The 17,075-nt window shown below is 50.7% G+C and overlaps 1 protein-coding gene across 7 annotated transcripts in view; it reads left to right on the top strand.

The window, feature by feature from the left end:
• Window positions 1-1,110: 1,110 nt before the first annotated feature.
• Window positions 1,111-17,075, top strand: part of LOC125956101 (heterogeneous nuclear ribonucleoprotein L) — a 151,519-nt gene continuing 135,554 nt past the window's right edge. Inside the window, exons 1-2 of one of the 7 annotated variants that reach the window (XM_049687647.1) lie at window positions 1,111-1,169; window positions 4,676-5,565. In XM_049687647.1, the coding sequence (XP_049543604.1) occupies window positions 5,437-5,565 (129 nt within the window). In that variant the 5' untranslated portion in view covers window positions 1,111-1,169; window positions 4,676-5,436. Of the gene's footprint in view, window positions 1,253-3,666; window positions 3,815-4,675; window positions 5,566-17,075 lie in introns of those variants that run through there. The other 6 variants (XM_049687649.1, XM_049687646.1, XM_049687648.1 and 3 more) reach the window with 6 other exon arrangements.

The following is a 17,075-nucleotide window of genomic DNA, read 5'->3' as shown; positions in this document are numbered from 1 at the left end:
TCTAGAGTGATCCTAGCTTTTTTCTGTATGTGTGTTCCGAAAGAAGGAATGTGTAAAACCAGTGGTAATTTAATAATAGACCATACGTAATTTTTTGCTGTTTTCTACTCCAAAGCTGGGAACTTATCAACTCGGGTCCTCGGTTTCAATTTTTTTTACGGTTTAAATAACGGATCAGAGTAACGGTAGTAACGAAAAGTAGCAAATAACGCAACGTAACGCAAATACCCATGTAGACATTTGAATCGGTATGGCGGAATTGGGAGGAAATCACGACTTTTTTGGGACTTTTTCATCGGTTCTCGGCGTCCAATCGGTACAGCATAGTGAACCTGTCAAAGTGTTAGCGCGGTTGCAGTTCGGTAAGTTGCTCCAGCGAGAAAAGTGATTTTATTCATTAAAGTCTATCATTTTCCACGGTGTTTTCAGTGCAATGGATGCTGGAGATGATGCAGAAGCCGTTTAGCATGGAGTGCATTTCGTTAACGAAGAACAACCTGACTGTGTGTATGTTGAAGGAAGGTTCTGGATGAACAGAAGATATCGCAGAAAGATGTTTCCCCGGCTGTTCAGCGCTTTCCTGTGACTCGAATGTGATTCAGTGTTGTTATAAAAGTGATATATAATATGCTAAAATACATAAAATGTTTCAAAAATACAATTATCTGAAATTAGTTTTCTGCTTCTCAAAACAAACCCTTCAGAAACAGTACCAATACCGCACCGGTTGGGCTGGAACCGATTCGAGGCCGTTTTTACACCGTCCCATACTGCCAATCGTGGGATAAAGTCGCACTTTTTTCCCAGGACAAAAGTACACCTTTGTCCTACAAAAACGGCGTACTTTCCACCCTTGGGTAATGTCCATCGTGAGCTGTATAAACATGATCCAGGAGTCGAAAATTCTGAGAATCGAACTGCAGTGATGTAAACGCTTCCGCAGCTTACAGTGCTGGTTGATAAAATATGGGCATTTTTCAAAAAAAACAAAATTTCAGGCGAAAAGTGAGCTACAATCGGTCAATTTTTGGGCAAATCGATAAAAAAGAGCTAAGCGGCAAAATCGATAAAAAAAGTAGCAAATCGGCAAAAAGAGTAGCTAATCGGCCAAAACGATAAGTTAAAAGACCACGAACGACGGCGGACCTGCGTTTCTGCGTTCCGTGAAAGTTAGTAAAAATCCAAGGAAATACTTGCTTAACTTAACAGAAAAGTGATCCAAACAAACAAACAACCGGAGGAGAATCTTCTTGTCTGTGGTGCTGGTGCAGATTTCGCCGGGGACACCCCCTGCGCCATAGAGAAAACATTGCTGGTGCTGGTGTGCGAGAAACAGGGAAAACAGGCCTCGCTGACGACGGGAAAACGGATCCAATCCCCTCGAGTGCAGGAAATCCATCAACTTCGTCGATGGAAAGTGCCCAAAAGTGCCCAAGTGGAGCAGGAGATCGATAGAGAAATTTGCCCCCGGGTTGGGATCCTAGCGCGGGAGGCACCAAGATTTTTGGCGGCGGCTGCAGGGCGGAGGAGAAACAGGGGAGATCGGATCTTCCTTGGGCCGAGTAGGCCAAAAGGCACACCGCTGTTGATGATGATGATGATGATGACGATGTTGGCGTGTGTGTGTGTGTGTGCGCGCGCGCTCTTGTGTTTCTCACGGTGGCGCCCGGCTCGTTGTTGAAGCACGCACGAGGGACGAGGGACGAGGAGCGAGAGACAAAAAGAAAAGATACTTTGGTTTTGTCCTCCTGGCCATCTGAATTTTGTGCATCACTTTCGGCTTTGGCTTAGGATATCCTCTAGGACGATGGTTGCTTGAATGAAGTTTCCTAGAAAGGCAAAGACCTGGCGGATTAGAAGTATTAGAAAAAGGTCCAAGTAGTCCGGCTAGTAGCATCGATTTTCCGCCGACTTCCGTAACACCCGCAACCCGCATGTGCACGCGCGTCTGTATGTGTGTGTGTGTGTGTGTGTTTGTGTCGGTGCGAGTGGGTGGATGGTGTTCAGGATTCAGCCAGCGAGAGGTCCTTTCTTGATTAAACACCGCGTTTGCGGACGTGTACGTTTTGCTTGAGTGGCTGTGTTTGTTGCCGCTGTTGTAACACGGAAGAAAAGTCACACGACGTGGACCCGTCAAAACAATAGAAGAGCAAACAAATCAATCCAGGTCCTGATTGGCATGATAATAACTCGGCCGCTCCAAAAGGGAATGGGATTAGACGACGCCTCTCGATAAGGCCAACAAACTCATCTCATATACCCCTCGGATGGTTGGTTGTTGGTGTGCTAATTCGTTGCCGTAGCCGCTGTACCGTTTCCTTTAATAGCCCACCCCATCCCCATAGGCAGCAATAGGAGCGAGCAAGAGCGAACTCGTTTGCGTATCCCGCTTTAAACACCGTTCGGCAGCGCGCGTTGGGGTTGTGTTTTCTTCCTCCAATTCCTCTTTCCCCGGGGGGGCGCCCCCCTTGTTGCCATTGAATTAGCGCATCTCCGCTGGAAACGCGCGACCGTGAACCATGGCGATTGTGTGTTGGTAAAAATCGAACGCGTGTGTGCGTGCAGCGGAGCTGTTTGTTGAACTCTTCTCCAGTGCGTTGTTGTTGTTGTTGTTGTTGGGGAGGTAACCGCAGCCACCCACCGTTTAGAAATCTGAAACGTGTTTTCCTTCCCGCCAGCGCGTGTGTGTATGTGTGATTTGTTCCCCAGTGTTATTGAGAAGAAATTGTACAACGCGACAAGTACAGCCAGTCCAAGTCTCCGTCGAGGTCGCATGGAGGGCAATTATCGAAAACAATAGGCACCGCCGTCGAGGGAAGAGGGGACCGGGGACAATTCCTGGTCGTCATCAATTGGCATCGCGCTCGTTTAGAGTCAGCTCCGGTGGAGGAATCGCGTCGAGCACACCAGTGTATGTGTGATTAGATGCTGCCGCTGTCGCCGCCGCCGCCGTCGCTCGCTTGAAAATCGATTGCAGCGCGACGGCGCCGCCGCCTTCGTCGTCATAGCGCCGCGGTGATGAATGTAATTTCTTTGGAATGTGCCCGCACACACGACGCTGACAATTGGTCCTAGTTGGCCCAAAATTAACAATCGGCCGTGCACGAGGTTTCACTTTACGGCGACCGACGATGTAAACATACGCAAACACTCAAACAAGCACACACACACACTCGCTCACTCTCTCTCTCTTTCTCTCTCTCTCGCACGCTCTTTGGTGGCAGGAAAATTCGGAAAATTTCACTACCCTGTCTCCCTGTGTACCCTCCTTGCTCTAGATATGATGTGATTTTAGGGATTGGCGAGGATTCAGAAATCCTGGCGATGGCTTGATGATCGAATATGAATTTTCCGAGTAAAACTGAAGTCAATTTTGTGACAAGTTTTCCTCTGGCGCATTACCAGCCTCGCCGCGTTACCATGGTGATCCGGTCGGAACAACCGCCACCCGGTACCAGCGAAACAAAGAGGGCCAAATGTCATACCATCAAGAGAGCGAGAGAACGAGAGAGCGAGAGAGCGAGAGAGTGAGAGCAGCGGTATGTTGAGGCCACCACCCACCCCACCCACCATCGCTCTCCCGGTGTGCTGGGAAAGCGCGCAGGTACAGGTTTTCCATGCCAGACAATCTGCCTCCAGCCAGTGGTGCGCCGCCACCTCTTTGTGTTTTCGCGCATTTTCCCTCTCTCTCGAGAGAGAGTCGCGGTCTCGGCTCGGTTTTCCGCCACACACGCGCACAGTCACAGTTGCATCCTTAAACAGCGCGGTTCTCCGATCCACGGTGTGACGACGCTCCTCCTGTGTCCGATTGTGAGTGAGTGCTTTTCCACGATTTCCACTTGTTTTTTCGTTTTGTGGAAAAAAGGAAGGAACAAGAATCCATTTTCACATCGAATCATCACATTGAATCGAGGGAAAAAGGACCGTCGGAGGATACGCTTTTCGCCGTTTTCGTGAAAAACACGCATACCCTCTCAAGCTGTGTGGTCCAGTGGTCCTGTTGGTCCAACGATTCGCCTCTCGATTTGTGCATGTGCGCGTGTGTAGTGGCAGCCCCGCCAGCGGGTTTGTGATGGTGGCTTTTCCGGGATGCTTTGACATTCCACGCAACCGGAAAAGCCGCTTACCTGTCGCTGTCGCTTTTTGGCAGAAGCTCCCGTTTCGTGTTTGACGTTTCCGAGTTTTCCCCAATATGTGCGAGTGCGCTAGGTGGTATCTCCCGGTTGGAAATCCCTAAGCGTTGCGATTTGCTTTTAAGACACGCGTGCATTTTCCAGCGTTTCTTCTAGCGCTAGTAGGCGAGTGACCCCCAGGTGGCACGTTGCGCTGTGTCTGGTAATCAAAAACAGGTGTCTCTGGGACCGCGTGCGCGAGCGAAAGTCGCGGTCTCGATGCCCGATGTGTGTAGAGACCGCGAGCGAAAGTGGTCACCGGCCGCCTGTGCGTGTTCAGCGAAGCAGGGAGAATAGAAAACAAGATCATAATCCCCCTCCGGTCCGTCTGCTGCTGGTAACGGTTGAACTCTCTCGTTCACAGCGGATCGATCACAGTTCACATGGTTTGTGCGTAGCAGCAGCAGACAGTAGGAGGATTTTGCAAAAAACCACGGTTTAAACAATGAAAATCGAGTATTCTCTGCATTAGCTAATTGCTGTCTTTTCTTTTTCATTTCCAGAGTGCGTGTTCCCTCGGTGTGTTCTACTTGGTGTGTTCTCTGAAGCTCTTATTGGAAGCAGTTCAAGTTGTGAATGCATAATTGAAAAAGCAAAATCGAATCGTGTGACGACGGCGAAAGCAGCAGCAGCAGCAGCGAGCGCAGTGAAAACTCGTGCGTGTGAAAACCCCGTGAACGCGTGTGTGTGTTTGTGTACGACGCCTGTGTGTTTGTGCGTGTGTGTCTACGACAGAGTGCGAAGGCTCTGTGTTATTTGTGCATTTGTCCTGTAAGCATACAATCAAGCGGAATTTCGCTTGATCGAGCAAAAGGCGACCGGCATCAAGCAGCAGCACCGACCAGCACCAGCTATACCACTCCGCTGACGATCCTGGCTAGATCTCTCCAGATCTTCCGATCGCCCACCAATTGCACAATTGTGGGCTAAGCAGAGCAGTAGTGGTGGTTGAAGTACCGGCTGAAGCGCTCTAAAATCAACAAAAAAAAAAACACTCAGATAAACACTGATAACACACACGCAACACACGCACGCAATCTCTACAAACACATCTTCTCTCAAAGACACACGCCACCCAAAAGACACCTTTCCTCTCCGCTAAACCAAGCTAAACACTGCAGCAGCAGCAGCAGCAGCAGCAGAAGCGGCAGAAGCAGTAGCAGTAGCACCAGCAACAGCAACAGCAGCAACAGTGTCCGGCTTCTTTACCGGCGGTTTCGTCTACGGAGTGCTCTCGACGGTCGTATCCCCGCCAGCAGGTGTGATGATCATGGCATCGTTCAACGGTGGAAGTGCCGCTGGTGGCGGCGGTGGCGGTGGTGGCCAGGATGGGCCGCATAATAAGCGGCTCTGTACCGGCCAGGAGATGGGCGAAGTGCCGCTCAATAGTCGGGTAAGTGGCGTCCTGTAGTACACACCTATTAGTAGTAGGCGATAGGCGAATCTTGATTCCATTGAACGTATTTTACATTAACGTGCGCGCTACCTTCAGTGCGCCCACCCTTTTTTTATCCTTTGAGGTTGCTTTGAGGCCACTTGTTTATACTCTGGCACTCGGACACGCACACCACGTGCCAAGGGATGATGAGGAGGAACCGGTTCCAATCCTCGTGGTGCGCGTGTGCGCTCATTGATGGAGGAACCGCACCGTTCACCGGGAGCGAGTGGTTTAGTCTTCGCTGAAGGGAAAAAAAGGCAACAAGGATAACTAACGAGAGGGGGACGAAAAAATGGTGGCAGCAAAATAGGTCACGAAACCACGTCCCCGGGGTTGCCTGGACTGACTTCGGAACACTCGCACGTGCGTACGGGATGCGTTTTGCTTTCCTTCGCCGCGATTTGCTGCGCCTACTGCGCATGGGGTGATGAGAATGTTGGCTTTTACCGGGCTCGCTTGTAAACGTTTGCCGGGAAAAAGCCGACCGGAAAATCCGTAAAATTTTGAATACCGAAACGACGAATGCACGACCGACCCGTAACCTTCTCCTGCAGTATCTCCGGATATCGCCTGGCTGGCCGTCGGAGGAATTAACGCGCGATAATCATAAAAGTATTTATTGCACGCTAAATCGAACTACGGAAACGTGTAAACGTGTGGCACGCCGGGCGGCACTGTGACAGGGCGTCAAAGCATGGCCGGCTGGGTAATAGAGTTGCTCCAAAACCTCAACCCGCCCCGCGCACACTGACTGACACTTAAACTGTCCAATAAAACGGTGAATTTTTGCAATAAAAAGAACCATCTCTCGACGCTCGGCGCTCTCTCATCTCCTGCAAGATGCTGTTTTGTGCATCGTCCGGCCAGCGCGACCGAGTCGAGAGTGAGGAAGAGAAGAAGAGTTATTGGCAAGCAAATGGCCCGAGGACGACCAGCAGCAGCAGCAGCAGCACCGAGGTTTCCTGTTGTTGATGTCTTTTTGTGGCGTTGCAGCGCGAGATGAATTTGTTAAACAGTTTATTCTCCGGTTGTTCCGGTGCTTAATAGTGCCGACGCCGCCATGGTGATTGGACAAACACCTCCTTCTGGAGGTCACTTCGATGATTTTGCAATCGTAAACGCCGTTGTGAAACGAATTGCTTGTAAATGTTGCAGACCCCATAAGTTACGTCAAAGCGGGCGGCGTTTAAGGGACAAGGCTCTAGGGTAGTCAAGGCACGTAACGGTGGAGATGCGTTGCATTCCATTTCCGTCACGTTTTGTTTGGATTTCCGAGCGAATTTCCGGATTGCTGGGAAGGGAAGTGAAGTGTATGTTCAAATAGAAAAGCGCCATCGGTTGGAGTCCTGAGGAGACAGTTTGTTAGTGAAAAGGAGGACGTGTTCATATGCTTTTGAGTTTTGCGTTAAAAAGACTAAAAGGCAACTCTTTCGGAGGTTCTCTCGCGAAGAGCGGTTCCAGGATTGTCGACTGATTGCCGTTGATTGATGATTGGGAACCGGCCTTCAGATATCACCCGCCTGGTCTCTTCTCGATCAGCCATCGCGAACCATCATCCAAAGTGAAGGCTAACTGCTTCATCGCCGTATCGAAAGGCGCGTAATGTGCTGCTGCAACTCGCTCGATTTCAAGATTTCTCGTCCATCAGACGAGACCCGTTCGTCCGAACATGGTGCACTGACGTCCTCGATCATCTCAATGCCCCCCCCCCCCCTCCTCCCCTCCCGAAACCTGGTTTCCAGGTGTTGTCTGCCTGCGTGAAAGTGAAAACCAGGTCCACTTCCCTTTTCGCAAACAAAAAGCGAAATAAAAAAAACCAGCAGCAGCAGCAGCAAGGAGAAGGAAACATTAATGTTTCCCCCATGCGCCTTCGGACGTCAGAAACTCGGTCAGTGTGCACGAGAAGCACACATAACCGGTTTTTGCTGCCGAATGAAATTGTTTCCATCATATTTTGGGTTCCGACCCCCCCCGGGATCCGGTCTGTTCATACGTCTGCTGTAATGCAGATCCACTGATGTCGACCACGACGACGACGACGACGCCGAGGACGACGAGAACAACGAGGACGATGATGATGATGATGGCGGTGGTTGGGTGGTGTGGCCGTTTCTTTTTTCCTTTGACAGAAAGTCAAAATCCACCATCGGAATTAGCATCGGAATGGGTCTGATTTGCTTCTTCTTCTCGAAATGAAGCTCACTTGGGGCCACGTGATATCTTCGGCCTTTTGCTAGCCCAGCCTCCCGCTCGAACTGCTCTGCATATCTGGCGAGCAAGAGTGAGAGTGTGTGGTCGACCGACCGGCAATGGCCACGCGAGGATAGAGTGAAACCAAAAGTGGGTGACAGTCGAATGGTGTGGGGGTGACAAGGCCACCGGCAGGCCGTTCTCGACGCCGGTCGCCTCACCACCATATTAACATACGCCCAAGATACCCCACTAGCAGCAGCAGCAGCAGCAGCAGCAGCAGCGCGCCTCCTTCTTTGGAAATTGCTTATCGCTCGCCTCATAAAATCCTTATCCTCCGCCGGTCGGCCAGCGCCCCATCGGAGGTTCGACTTTGGATATTCTTTAAAATGTGCCTTCCAATTCCAAATTTTGGGCGCTACCGGTGGACGGAATAGGGGCCGAGAGCGGGTGGTGAAAGTGTTTAAGAAAAGCACCTGATAATGCTGGTTCGAGCAGCAGCAGCAGCAGCGGCAGTAGCTGCAGAGTGAGTGTTTGCAAAGAAAGGCGCTCTACTCAGCTCATGTGGTGCTTCTGGTGCCCAACGTTATTTGCGGGGACTAGTAGAGGGAGTAGAAGAGAGAGAAGCTGCAAATCCTGGCATGGTGTGGCACATACAACCGGCAGTCTGCCGGTCCGTGGCCGCCTTATGGGCGCCTCTAGATGGCGAGACGCCATCGTGGTATCGTATTTGCTCCAACTTTTCGGTTCCGCTGCATGGTTGGCTGCCCCGGCAAATGCTATGTAGTGTAGTGTGTGGCGTGGCCCTTGATGCTGGCGTGTGACCTCTTTTGCCACGATACTCCACGATACACCGCACAACAGCAGACACACTGCTATCGCGACCAAAAACGGGCAACACTTTTGTTGGATATTTCGCTTCGGTACCACCAACACAACACGCAGGTTGCGCTGTGTGTGCTATTGGCATCGGTTCCGGATCCGTGGTCCAGGTGGTGCTAGACGCGTTTCGCCGATGCGTAACACACATCTCGTGACAATAGGTTGGTGACATCGTTAGGGTGGGCTCATAAGTGAAGCATCGCTACCGGCTGGCGCTGCGCTGGCTAGAACTAACGAGTGGTGCTATTACTGGGGGGAGAGGAAGGGAAACGGGAGCACGCAGGCGCAGGCAGGCGGGAGGTATAATGGTAGATACGATTGTGGTCTCTTTCTTCCGATGTGTTGTTGTTGGTTGATTCGATTGAAATGGGCGTCAGGGGGCACTACGCTATACTACGACAGGACAGGACGATGGAGTTGAATGTCAGTCCACGATGATAGATAGCCACACGGCAGCACCTTATCGTCCCGTTTGGTGGCGCATTCTTGCAAAATCATGCCACGACATTTACATAAAGCGGGCGACGGTGACGATCGCCATCGAAAATGGTCGTCTAATGGCCGTTTAATGTGAAAAAAAAAAAACGGTAGAAAGAAGCTAGACGGAGGTCGCAAACCTCGGATTGGAGAGATGATTCAATTTAATTTGCCAAAGGAATCGAACCAAGGCGGTAGATAGGAGGTTAGAGACGTGCCCAACAAATTGGAACATTCGCTTCGGCAAAAGAGATGAAGGAACAAATGGCAAATGCTGGCAATGGCATTACGCGCCCAAAGAAGTTCTGCGATAAAAACCAATTGCTTTACCATCGAGAGATCGAGAGCAAGCGCCACAAGTGTGTGTGTGTGTGTGTGTTGTGCAAGTTTGGCCAACGATTCGCACGAACAAAGTGTAACTTGGCGCCACCGCCTCACGCTCTCCACGGGAGGGCGGGAAGCGGTTTTTAAAGACAAAGTTCGGTTTCCGGGGGTGGCGAGCAGCAGCACAAGATGTCCAAACTTTGACCAAAATTGGGTCTCTCGAGTTGGTTTTTTGGTTGTCCCCGGGAGCGTCTGTTGCGCTTGTTGCCCCCCCGGCCCCGGGGTGATGGCGTGACAGTCGCCGATTGTCTTGTGACCACCGACCATCTCCTTCTCTCGAGATATTCGAGAGCGATTGGGTTGTAGCCTTAAAAGGGGAGAACAACACGGAACATGGCGAGGCCCGTAGCGATTGGCGTTAGTCGACCGAACGACGTGGGATGGAAAATGGCCAGCCGCAGCACACCCTCGCCACCCCACACCTTCCAGTTCCAGTGGGAGGGTTTGATTGGAAGTTCCCGTTTTGTGGTCCTGCGGTAGCGGTGGTCGTGGTGGTGGTGGTGGTGGTAGTTGTAGTAGTCGCTTTGGGGCGTGAAAATTTGTAACACTTACACACGCAACCCAGCGACTCGTTGGGAAATGGGGTTTCGGACTTCTGTTTTTCTTGTAGAAGGTTCATCTTTAAAGAGACCAAGTCTAGAGTAGACTTTTATTTCATATAACATCTCATACTGAACATAACTTATGAAGAATTCGGTAGGTCCCCAATCCTTTCAGGCATTGCTGTTCGATGACGTGTATTGCTTTTAAGTTAATTAAGATAGCAAACATCTAGCGAAAAGAATGTTACCGTGACTCAAGCACAGCTCAAGGTTGTGTCGTCATTCGGGCCTACCAGAACAGAACATTGTGTGCGAAGTCATAAATTAAGATCTTAAAGCATCATTATTGTAGCTGGGTATCTAAAGTGTGCAAGATTCTCCTCTTCTTTGTGGATCTAATAATAAGATACTCTCGGGATGATTCATAGCGCATGGTGTTGGTGGTGGTGGTGGTGGTGGTGGTATGTTATCGAAGGCAAACTTTCGGCGACTAGCGATTGGTCATTGGCGAGGATTGAAAGTAAGTCCTTGAGGAGGGGCTCAACCTTTTTCGTCTCGATGTTTTAGCCGAAAAGGAAGAGCCGACCGCCATAAATTGATCGACCACTCGATTGGATGGTGTCTTTCAATTGATAGATTTATTGACGGCAACGGACCGGGGTTATTTCCTAATTCTGGAACTAAAATCAGCTCGCGTTGCGTAACAGACTCTATTAGCCAGCGCTGGCTGTGGCCACACATCCGCAGGGATCACCACGATTCCTGTAGTCTTACTTCAGTGCGTCTACATATCCAATGATAAGCCCTGTATAAGATACCTTTTCCTTTCCGACCGAAGAGGAAGAGGAATGCCAGTCGACCAGCCGTCCACGAGCAGAGGTCGTAGAGTTTTAGTGGCGATTGGAACATTTCAACTACTACTACTACTGCTATGGCGGAGCGGAGAGGAGGCGCTCAAGTCGATTTCCATCGGATTGGGATGTGGCAGGGGGGGTTGAAGCTAAATTTAACCCACGCACCGCACGCCCCTTTGGAGTTTCGTTACGGTTCAGGCCCGATCGGTGGCGGTGGTTCAATCTTTTTTTTCCGTCTTTTCTCCTTTCAAGATCCTCCTCTACGCTCAAGGGCCCGGTAACGGCTCCCCTGGTACGCAATCGCACGGTGCCCCAGCTGCCCGAAACTCCGTCACAAACCGTTCGAATATGGAGCTAATGGGTACTAATTTATGCCATCCGTACACACATTGACACTCGCTACGCCACGCCACGCCACGGCACGGAAGCCCGAAGCGGGGTTTTTCGGGAGCGAACGGTAATGCAGCAGAGTGTCAAACCGAAATCTATTTAGAGAGTTTGTCCAACCATTCGTCGTCGTCATGGTCGTCGTCGTTGTCGTTACCGGTGGCGGCGATTGCTTCTTTTCGTTTTGCTCGCGATTCGCGGAAGCAAAGCAAGAAAGTAAAGTCAACGGCAACGATGAGGTAGTAGCAGCCCCGTCACCTTCACCCTTTGATGAGAGAGAGGCCCGGAAAGGAAAGGAGTACGGCGCCCGCGGTTTACACACAGAATATCTGCCTCTGCGGCGGCACCACCGATGTGTCTTATCTTGTTTTCAAACCCCATTGCCGTGTGTGCGCGTGTGTAAGAAGACGGGCAAACGAACGTTCGCGTCGTTCGATAAGCAATTTGCACTCTCTTCGCGGGTAAAGTACCTGATGATGATGATGGCCCTGATGGACCGTCGCCACGCCTCGGTCCGCGCGCTGTTCGTTGACGATGTGTATCGCTGGATGGATTAATGGTCGGAGATAAGGTGGAAACCAGCACCCTTCCGTCCAGTGTCATCCAGTGGCTGCGTCTATGGGTGTCGCCAAGCGGCAAGCGACAAGCGACAGGCGGAAACGAAATAAGAAAAGGCTATTGGTGTTGTTTTAATGTTAATTTATTTCATTTCATTACTGCTTTCTGATGTTGTCCACGGAAAGGTGGGATTTTGAATTATGCGATCGCCCGACTCGAAGAAGTCATAATTTATTACCGGTCTGTATTCGGCTGCGTCGGTTGCGAACCTGTTTATGTGGTTCTTTCGGTGGTTCTTGGCCACCAAAAAGGGGTCACCAGAGGGGATAAAGAAGTCCATGGAGGTTGTAGCTTGAGGTTCGTATGATTATCTTCTGTGGATCTTCCACTAAATGTTATATGACCATTGGATTGGATATATTTGGAAATCAACCCTCTCTCTATATTTCTCTCTCTATATCACTCTCTCGTTGTTCTGGATCAATGCTTCGATTAGCATCATCATCCGGCCCCACTGGAGATGATGATTCGAAGACAGTTGTTCAGCAGCCGATCAGCCACCACTTCGGCTTCGGTGCCAAGTTTCGCCAATCATCGTCGGTGTTGCCACCGGCGGACGGACCCCGTTTTGGATGGCTCGCTGATCCATAATTCAGCAACCGAACCGCCGCAGACCAACAGGTTGATTGGTGGTCGGGTCGGGACGGGTCCGCGGTTGGTTGGTACGGCGGTGGTTTTGGTGGTAGAGAATTCAATAAAATTCGCGCACAAAATCACCAATCGCCGGCCATACCCATATCACAACCGAGCGAGCGACTGAGAGGAGAGATACAGAAAAGTGGTATTGATGGTTGGAATGAAAAATGGATACGCGAAACAAAAGCTGCTGCTGCTGCTGCTGCTGGCGAGCGGGAGTGATTCAACAGTTTTTCTTTGCTCGCGTTTTGGCGTTTGCGTGCTTGTGCTTATTTAAATGATTTTTTTCTTCACCGGAAAGAAAAGTTCTATAATAACTCGCAGCCAGAGGTTTTCGCTTTGCCAAGGGGCCCGCAACCGGCGGTTAGATTGTGGTTCTGACATGCCATCGCCGCGATCCGGCCGCGGCTGTTGCTGCTGTTTAGATAAATGAGAAAACTTTTGCACGGTGTTTTAGATTTTGGGAACGCTCCTGTGTGTCACAATCCTTTCGCGTTCTGCTTTTGGAAAATGGTACCCCTCGGCGCTACGGTAGAATTGTTTTCTAATTTAAATTTCGTTCCCCAGAATAGAGAGCGAGCGAGCGAACGAACGAGGAATTCACCCACAGTAGAGGGGGGGTTTGGTTTCGAGTTCTCCAGAGGCGGATGGGAATCTGTCACAAAATCACTGTCACGTCACGTTCCAGTCGCTAGGTCGCTAGTTGACGAAAAACATTCCATTCCGAGGATAACCTCAGAGTCACAACCATTATCCTGATAACGTGTCCACCTTTGGAGTCACCAAAAAAAAAAACAGTATGTTTTACAAATCGCTGGACGTGCATTGCAAAAGGATGTGACACAGCAGGCCCAGGAAGGATGTGACACCGGCCGGCGCCCCGGCGGTGGTTCCACTAATTAGTGGTCCGATGCTCTTGGTGAGGCATTGCGGTTTCACTTTTTGGTCCCGTTTTCCCGGCGGCGAAATGATGACCAGCTGCTAGTAGAAGTGCCAGTGCGCGTCAAGCCGCCATTCGGTGGGAAAGATGCCGGATTTACCCTACCCCATTACCGGTGGTACCATTACCACCACTGCGCGATGATCATTCTCTGCCGCACATCGGCCGGAAGGTAGGATCAAAAATTTAATTTGGTCAACCCGAATACTCGACTCGACGCGCTCGGAGACGTGTCGATGTCAAACCACCGCCACCGATGTGCGCCACGCTGTGCGGTGAGTGTCCTCCCCTCATTCTCCCCTCACCCCTGGAGTGGTCTCTCCACACAGGGTGCGGCTGCGTGAAATGAAATTCCCCACAACCGCTACGATGTGTCATCCCTTCGAAAAAGAGGTTCCCTTCGAGGTTGGACACTTGCGTTCTAGTGGATGTGTTTTGCATCCAAACTCCCCTTTTGCCGCAACCTTTGCAACCTGCTACACGCTGACTGCCCCAGTTGTTGTCCTGTCGTGCGGAAGAGCTGAAAAGTTTTATCCAATTTCCAGGGGCGCCAGCGCGCCTTTTTTTTCCACCACGACACTAGAACGCCATTACGGAGGAGGTGGTTCGCTGGTGTTTTCGACGTCACTATTCGTTTCTTGTTCCTTGTTCCGGGGCATAGTGACCTCTCCTAGAGGCTGGAGAGGCCGGTCCGTCGGACCGGTGTGTCGTCCGTGTTCCGGATGAGAATGAGGTTTTGCTCTTTTGCTCTGGGGTTTCGTGGTTCGTGGCTAAAAATTTGTCTCATCCTCTCTAGCGTCGTGGAGAGGAAGAGGATGGATGTTCCCCTTTTTCTCCCGCCGCCGCCGCCGCCATGTCGTCGTGTTCAGCAATTTTTGAATCAAAATGTCATTAGCCCCCCTCGGTGCCGCGAAGAGGAGAAAGGCGACGAACACGCGACGACCACCGCGGTAACATTCTGCAACTCAAACTAACTCAATTGTTTTTTGAGCTGTGTGTGCCGAGCTTTGTTTCTCCGGCTCTTTGCTTTGCGCCGGGCGCACTGGAAGAAGGGACAGAAAAAAGAGTGATTGAGAAAGAGGTTCTTTCAGTTTTTTAATATGACTGTGGACCATAGCAAAATTGTAGCGGTATTCTCGTAAGTATTCTCGAGAAAAGTGTTTGCCGCTGGGCAGCAGCAGCAGCAGCAGCAGCAGCAACCAGTGTAGCAATTGAAAAGAAGTTTATTGTTGGTTGAAAATGGCTTATTCAAGTGGGTGGGTGGGTAGTTCGGCAAAGTGTGTATTCCTTGCACGATGATTCTTTGGATGATGCTCTCCTGTCTGGTTTCTGGTAGAAAATATGAGAAACATTCGGTTAGAATGGTTATGTTTTTTCCACGTCCTTTCCCGCTTTAATGTTTGCATAAATACTTGACAATTGCATTATACTTCATTTCGTATTGCCTTTATATGCAAATGCAAACCGACGCGCCGCAATGTTGCATGCCATCGGCCATAGTCCGTGGTGATCTTTCCGTAGAGCAAAGCTCCTTCGTGATCAGGTTCCATGAATTGATGGTACGAAAGTACGGAACAACACTCACACGCTGCACGCTCGTTGGTCGTTGCTCGTCGATTCTGAATCCCAAGAATCTGTGCATGTGCCACATCAGCATCTCTTCTCTTCGGCTCTCGTCTCGCCTTTTCGCCAAACTCCTTTTCGGTTTGGGTTATTCAAATTCTGCTCCCCACCGGCCGTTGGTCCAGGAAATAGCGACACCAAAACGAAATGGCGACAATTAAAAGGAATCATCCCCGAGGCCAAAGAACGCTTTGTCGGTTATCAAGTATGCGGTTTGTGACCTTTAGTTTTGCTGCTTTTTTAGCGGAGAAAACGAAAGAAAGGTGTACAATTGATTTGAAACCATTAGAACGACATGTCTTAAGTGTGTTCCCCCCCTCGGAATAACCTCCTGAGTCACACATAGGACTTCTCGAGGTGCGGATTTTGGAAGCGTCAGAAACCTCGATCGTAACGCAGCATATGCGCGCTCCCGGACTACGGGGCAATTAAGCATTCAATGATCGTTGTCCAAAGCTTCTACCTCACGTATTCGGTGTCACGGTTTTGGGAGCCATTAGATAGACTGCGCTGCTGCTGCTGCTGCTGCTGCTTTTGACGAACACGACTTTCGTTTTCTGCCTCGTTTTGTCTGTCCCGTTAGTGGCCGCATTCTCGCGTACCGCCTCAGAAGGCGTGTACGCGCGTGCGCTCCCGCCTATGGAAGGCATCGTCGCGGCCTGCCTTATAAGAAGCGTGAAGCCTAACGCCCGTTTGGGTACGCACTGCACGATCTCTCCACAACAAGAACAACCCCGGCGGTTTGGTGTGCGCTCAATAGATCATTCCGATCGTGCGGGGTCCGGTCATCGGGGTTTTCGGGGTCGATTTCTCGTTTCTAGCTCCGCTATCTATGGAGCGACGGGCAGGACGCAGGTGAAGGCGGCAGGTGGGTCCCCGATTTGTATCGAACAGGTTTTCTGGGTTGTGGGTTTTGTTTTGGCTTACGCCATCCGGTGTGCCATGGCTGGAGGGGAGGGTGGGGGGGGGGGGGGGTCTATTTCGCTAAATGAATTCAAAGACCTGCTCCAATGCAGAGCTGCAACGTTTCAAATAGTGGTCGGGACTTGGTTGGAGCTGAAGTTGTTCTACGCCGACATGACTCCCACCGACGCTCAAGACACGCGGCGACCGTAGGCCGTAGGTTGAGTGTCGTTTGGAAGGTATAGTGACCAGTGTTCAAGGCGTGAGGTACCTTGTTATTATTGGAAGTTGGTGGTTTCTGGAGAAATGAAAGGAACGCCTTAAGATCTGATATCTCTGATCTTTGATCCGGTTTTTATCGTTGGGCGTGCGCCTTTGGCCAGGAACCTCTATAACGATATTTGATTGTATAGGACGACGCATATTAAGACTCCATTTTATTTCAAAACCCGTGCCACGATGGTTGGCTGTAGAGCTTTGATCTTTGCAGCGAACAATGCAACGCAATAATGTTGTTGGTACATCGTACTTCGCGTGCAAAGTCGTAGCTTATCTGACGCATTGTCAACTCGCCTTCAAGGTTCTCCCGAGGAGGGGGGTAAATCTTATATAGCGTGCCTTCCTGAAAAGACGCGCTCAGCAGGAGGTTGGTTGGTTGGTTGGTTGGTCCACTGGGTTGGCCACCACCACAACCACAATGCTGCTGCGTATGGCGAGTTTTTGCGCGAGGTCAGTTGGTATCCAAGAGTGCTGGAGTACTCCAGCGGACGGACGGTCCACCAGTGAGTCGGTTGCTTGGCCGGACGGGATGCCATTCCTTGGGGCGGCGGGCACGGCGCGCCATGGTGCGAAGCGACTGCGGCCAAAGGTAGGAAGAGCTTCGCTATGGACAAAGCAGAAATGGAAAAGAGATAAGCAACAGCAACAGCAAGGCAAGGTTCCCTTTTGCCTCTTTGCGTCCAGACGAGACCTAGAGTGTTCTCCTTTCAAGAGACTCCGGACAAAAACCGGTCCATGGCAGGCCGGGCC

The sequence above is a fragment of the Anopheles darlingi genome, chromosome 3, assembly GCF_943734745.1.
Source record: "Anopheles darlingi chromosome 3, idAnoDarlMG_H_01, whole genome shotgun sequence".
Taxonomy (NCBI): domain Eukaryota; kingdom Metazoa; phylum Arthropoda; class Insecta; order Diptera; family Culicidae; genus Anopheles; species Anopheles darlingi.
Note: the sequence above shows the minus strand (reverse complement) of the source record. Positions and strands in the feature narration are given on the sequence as shown.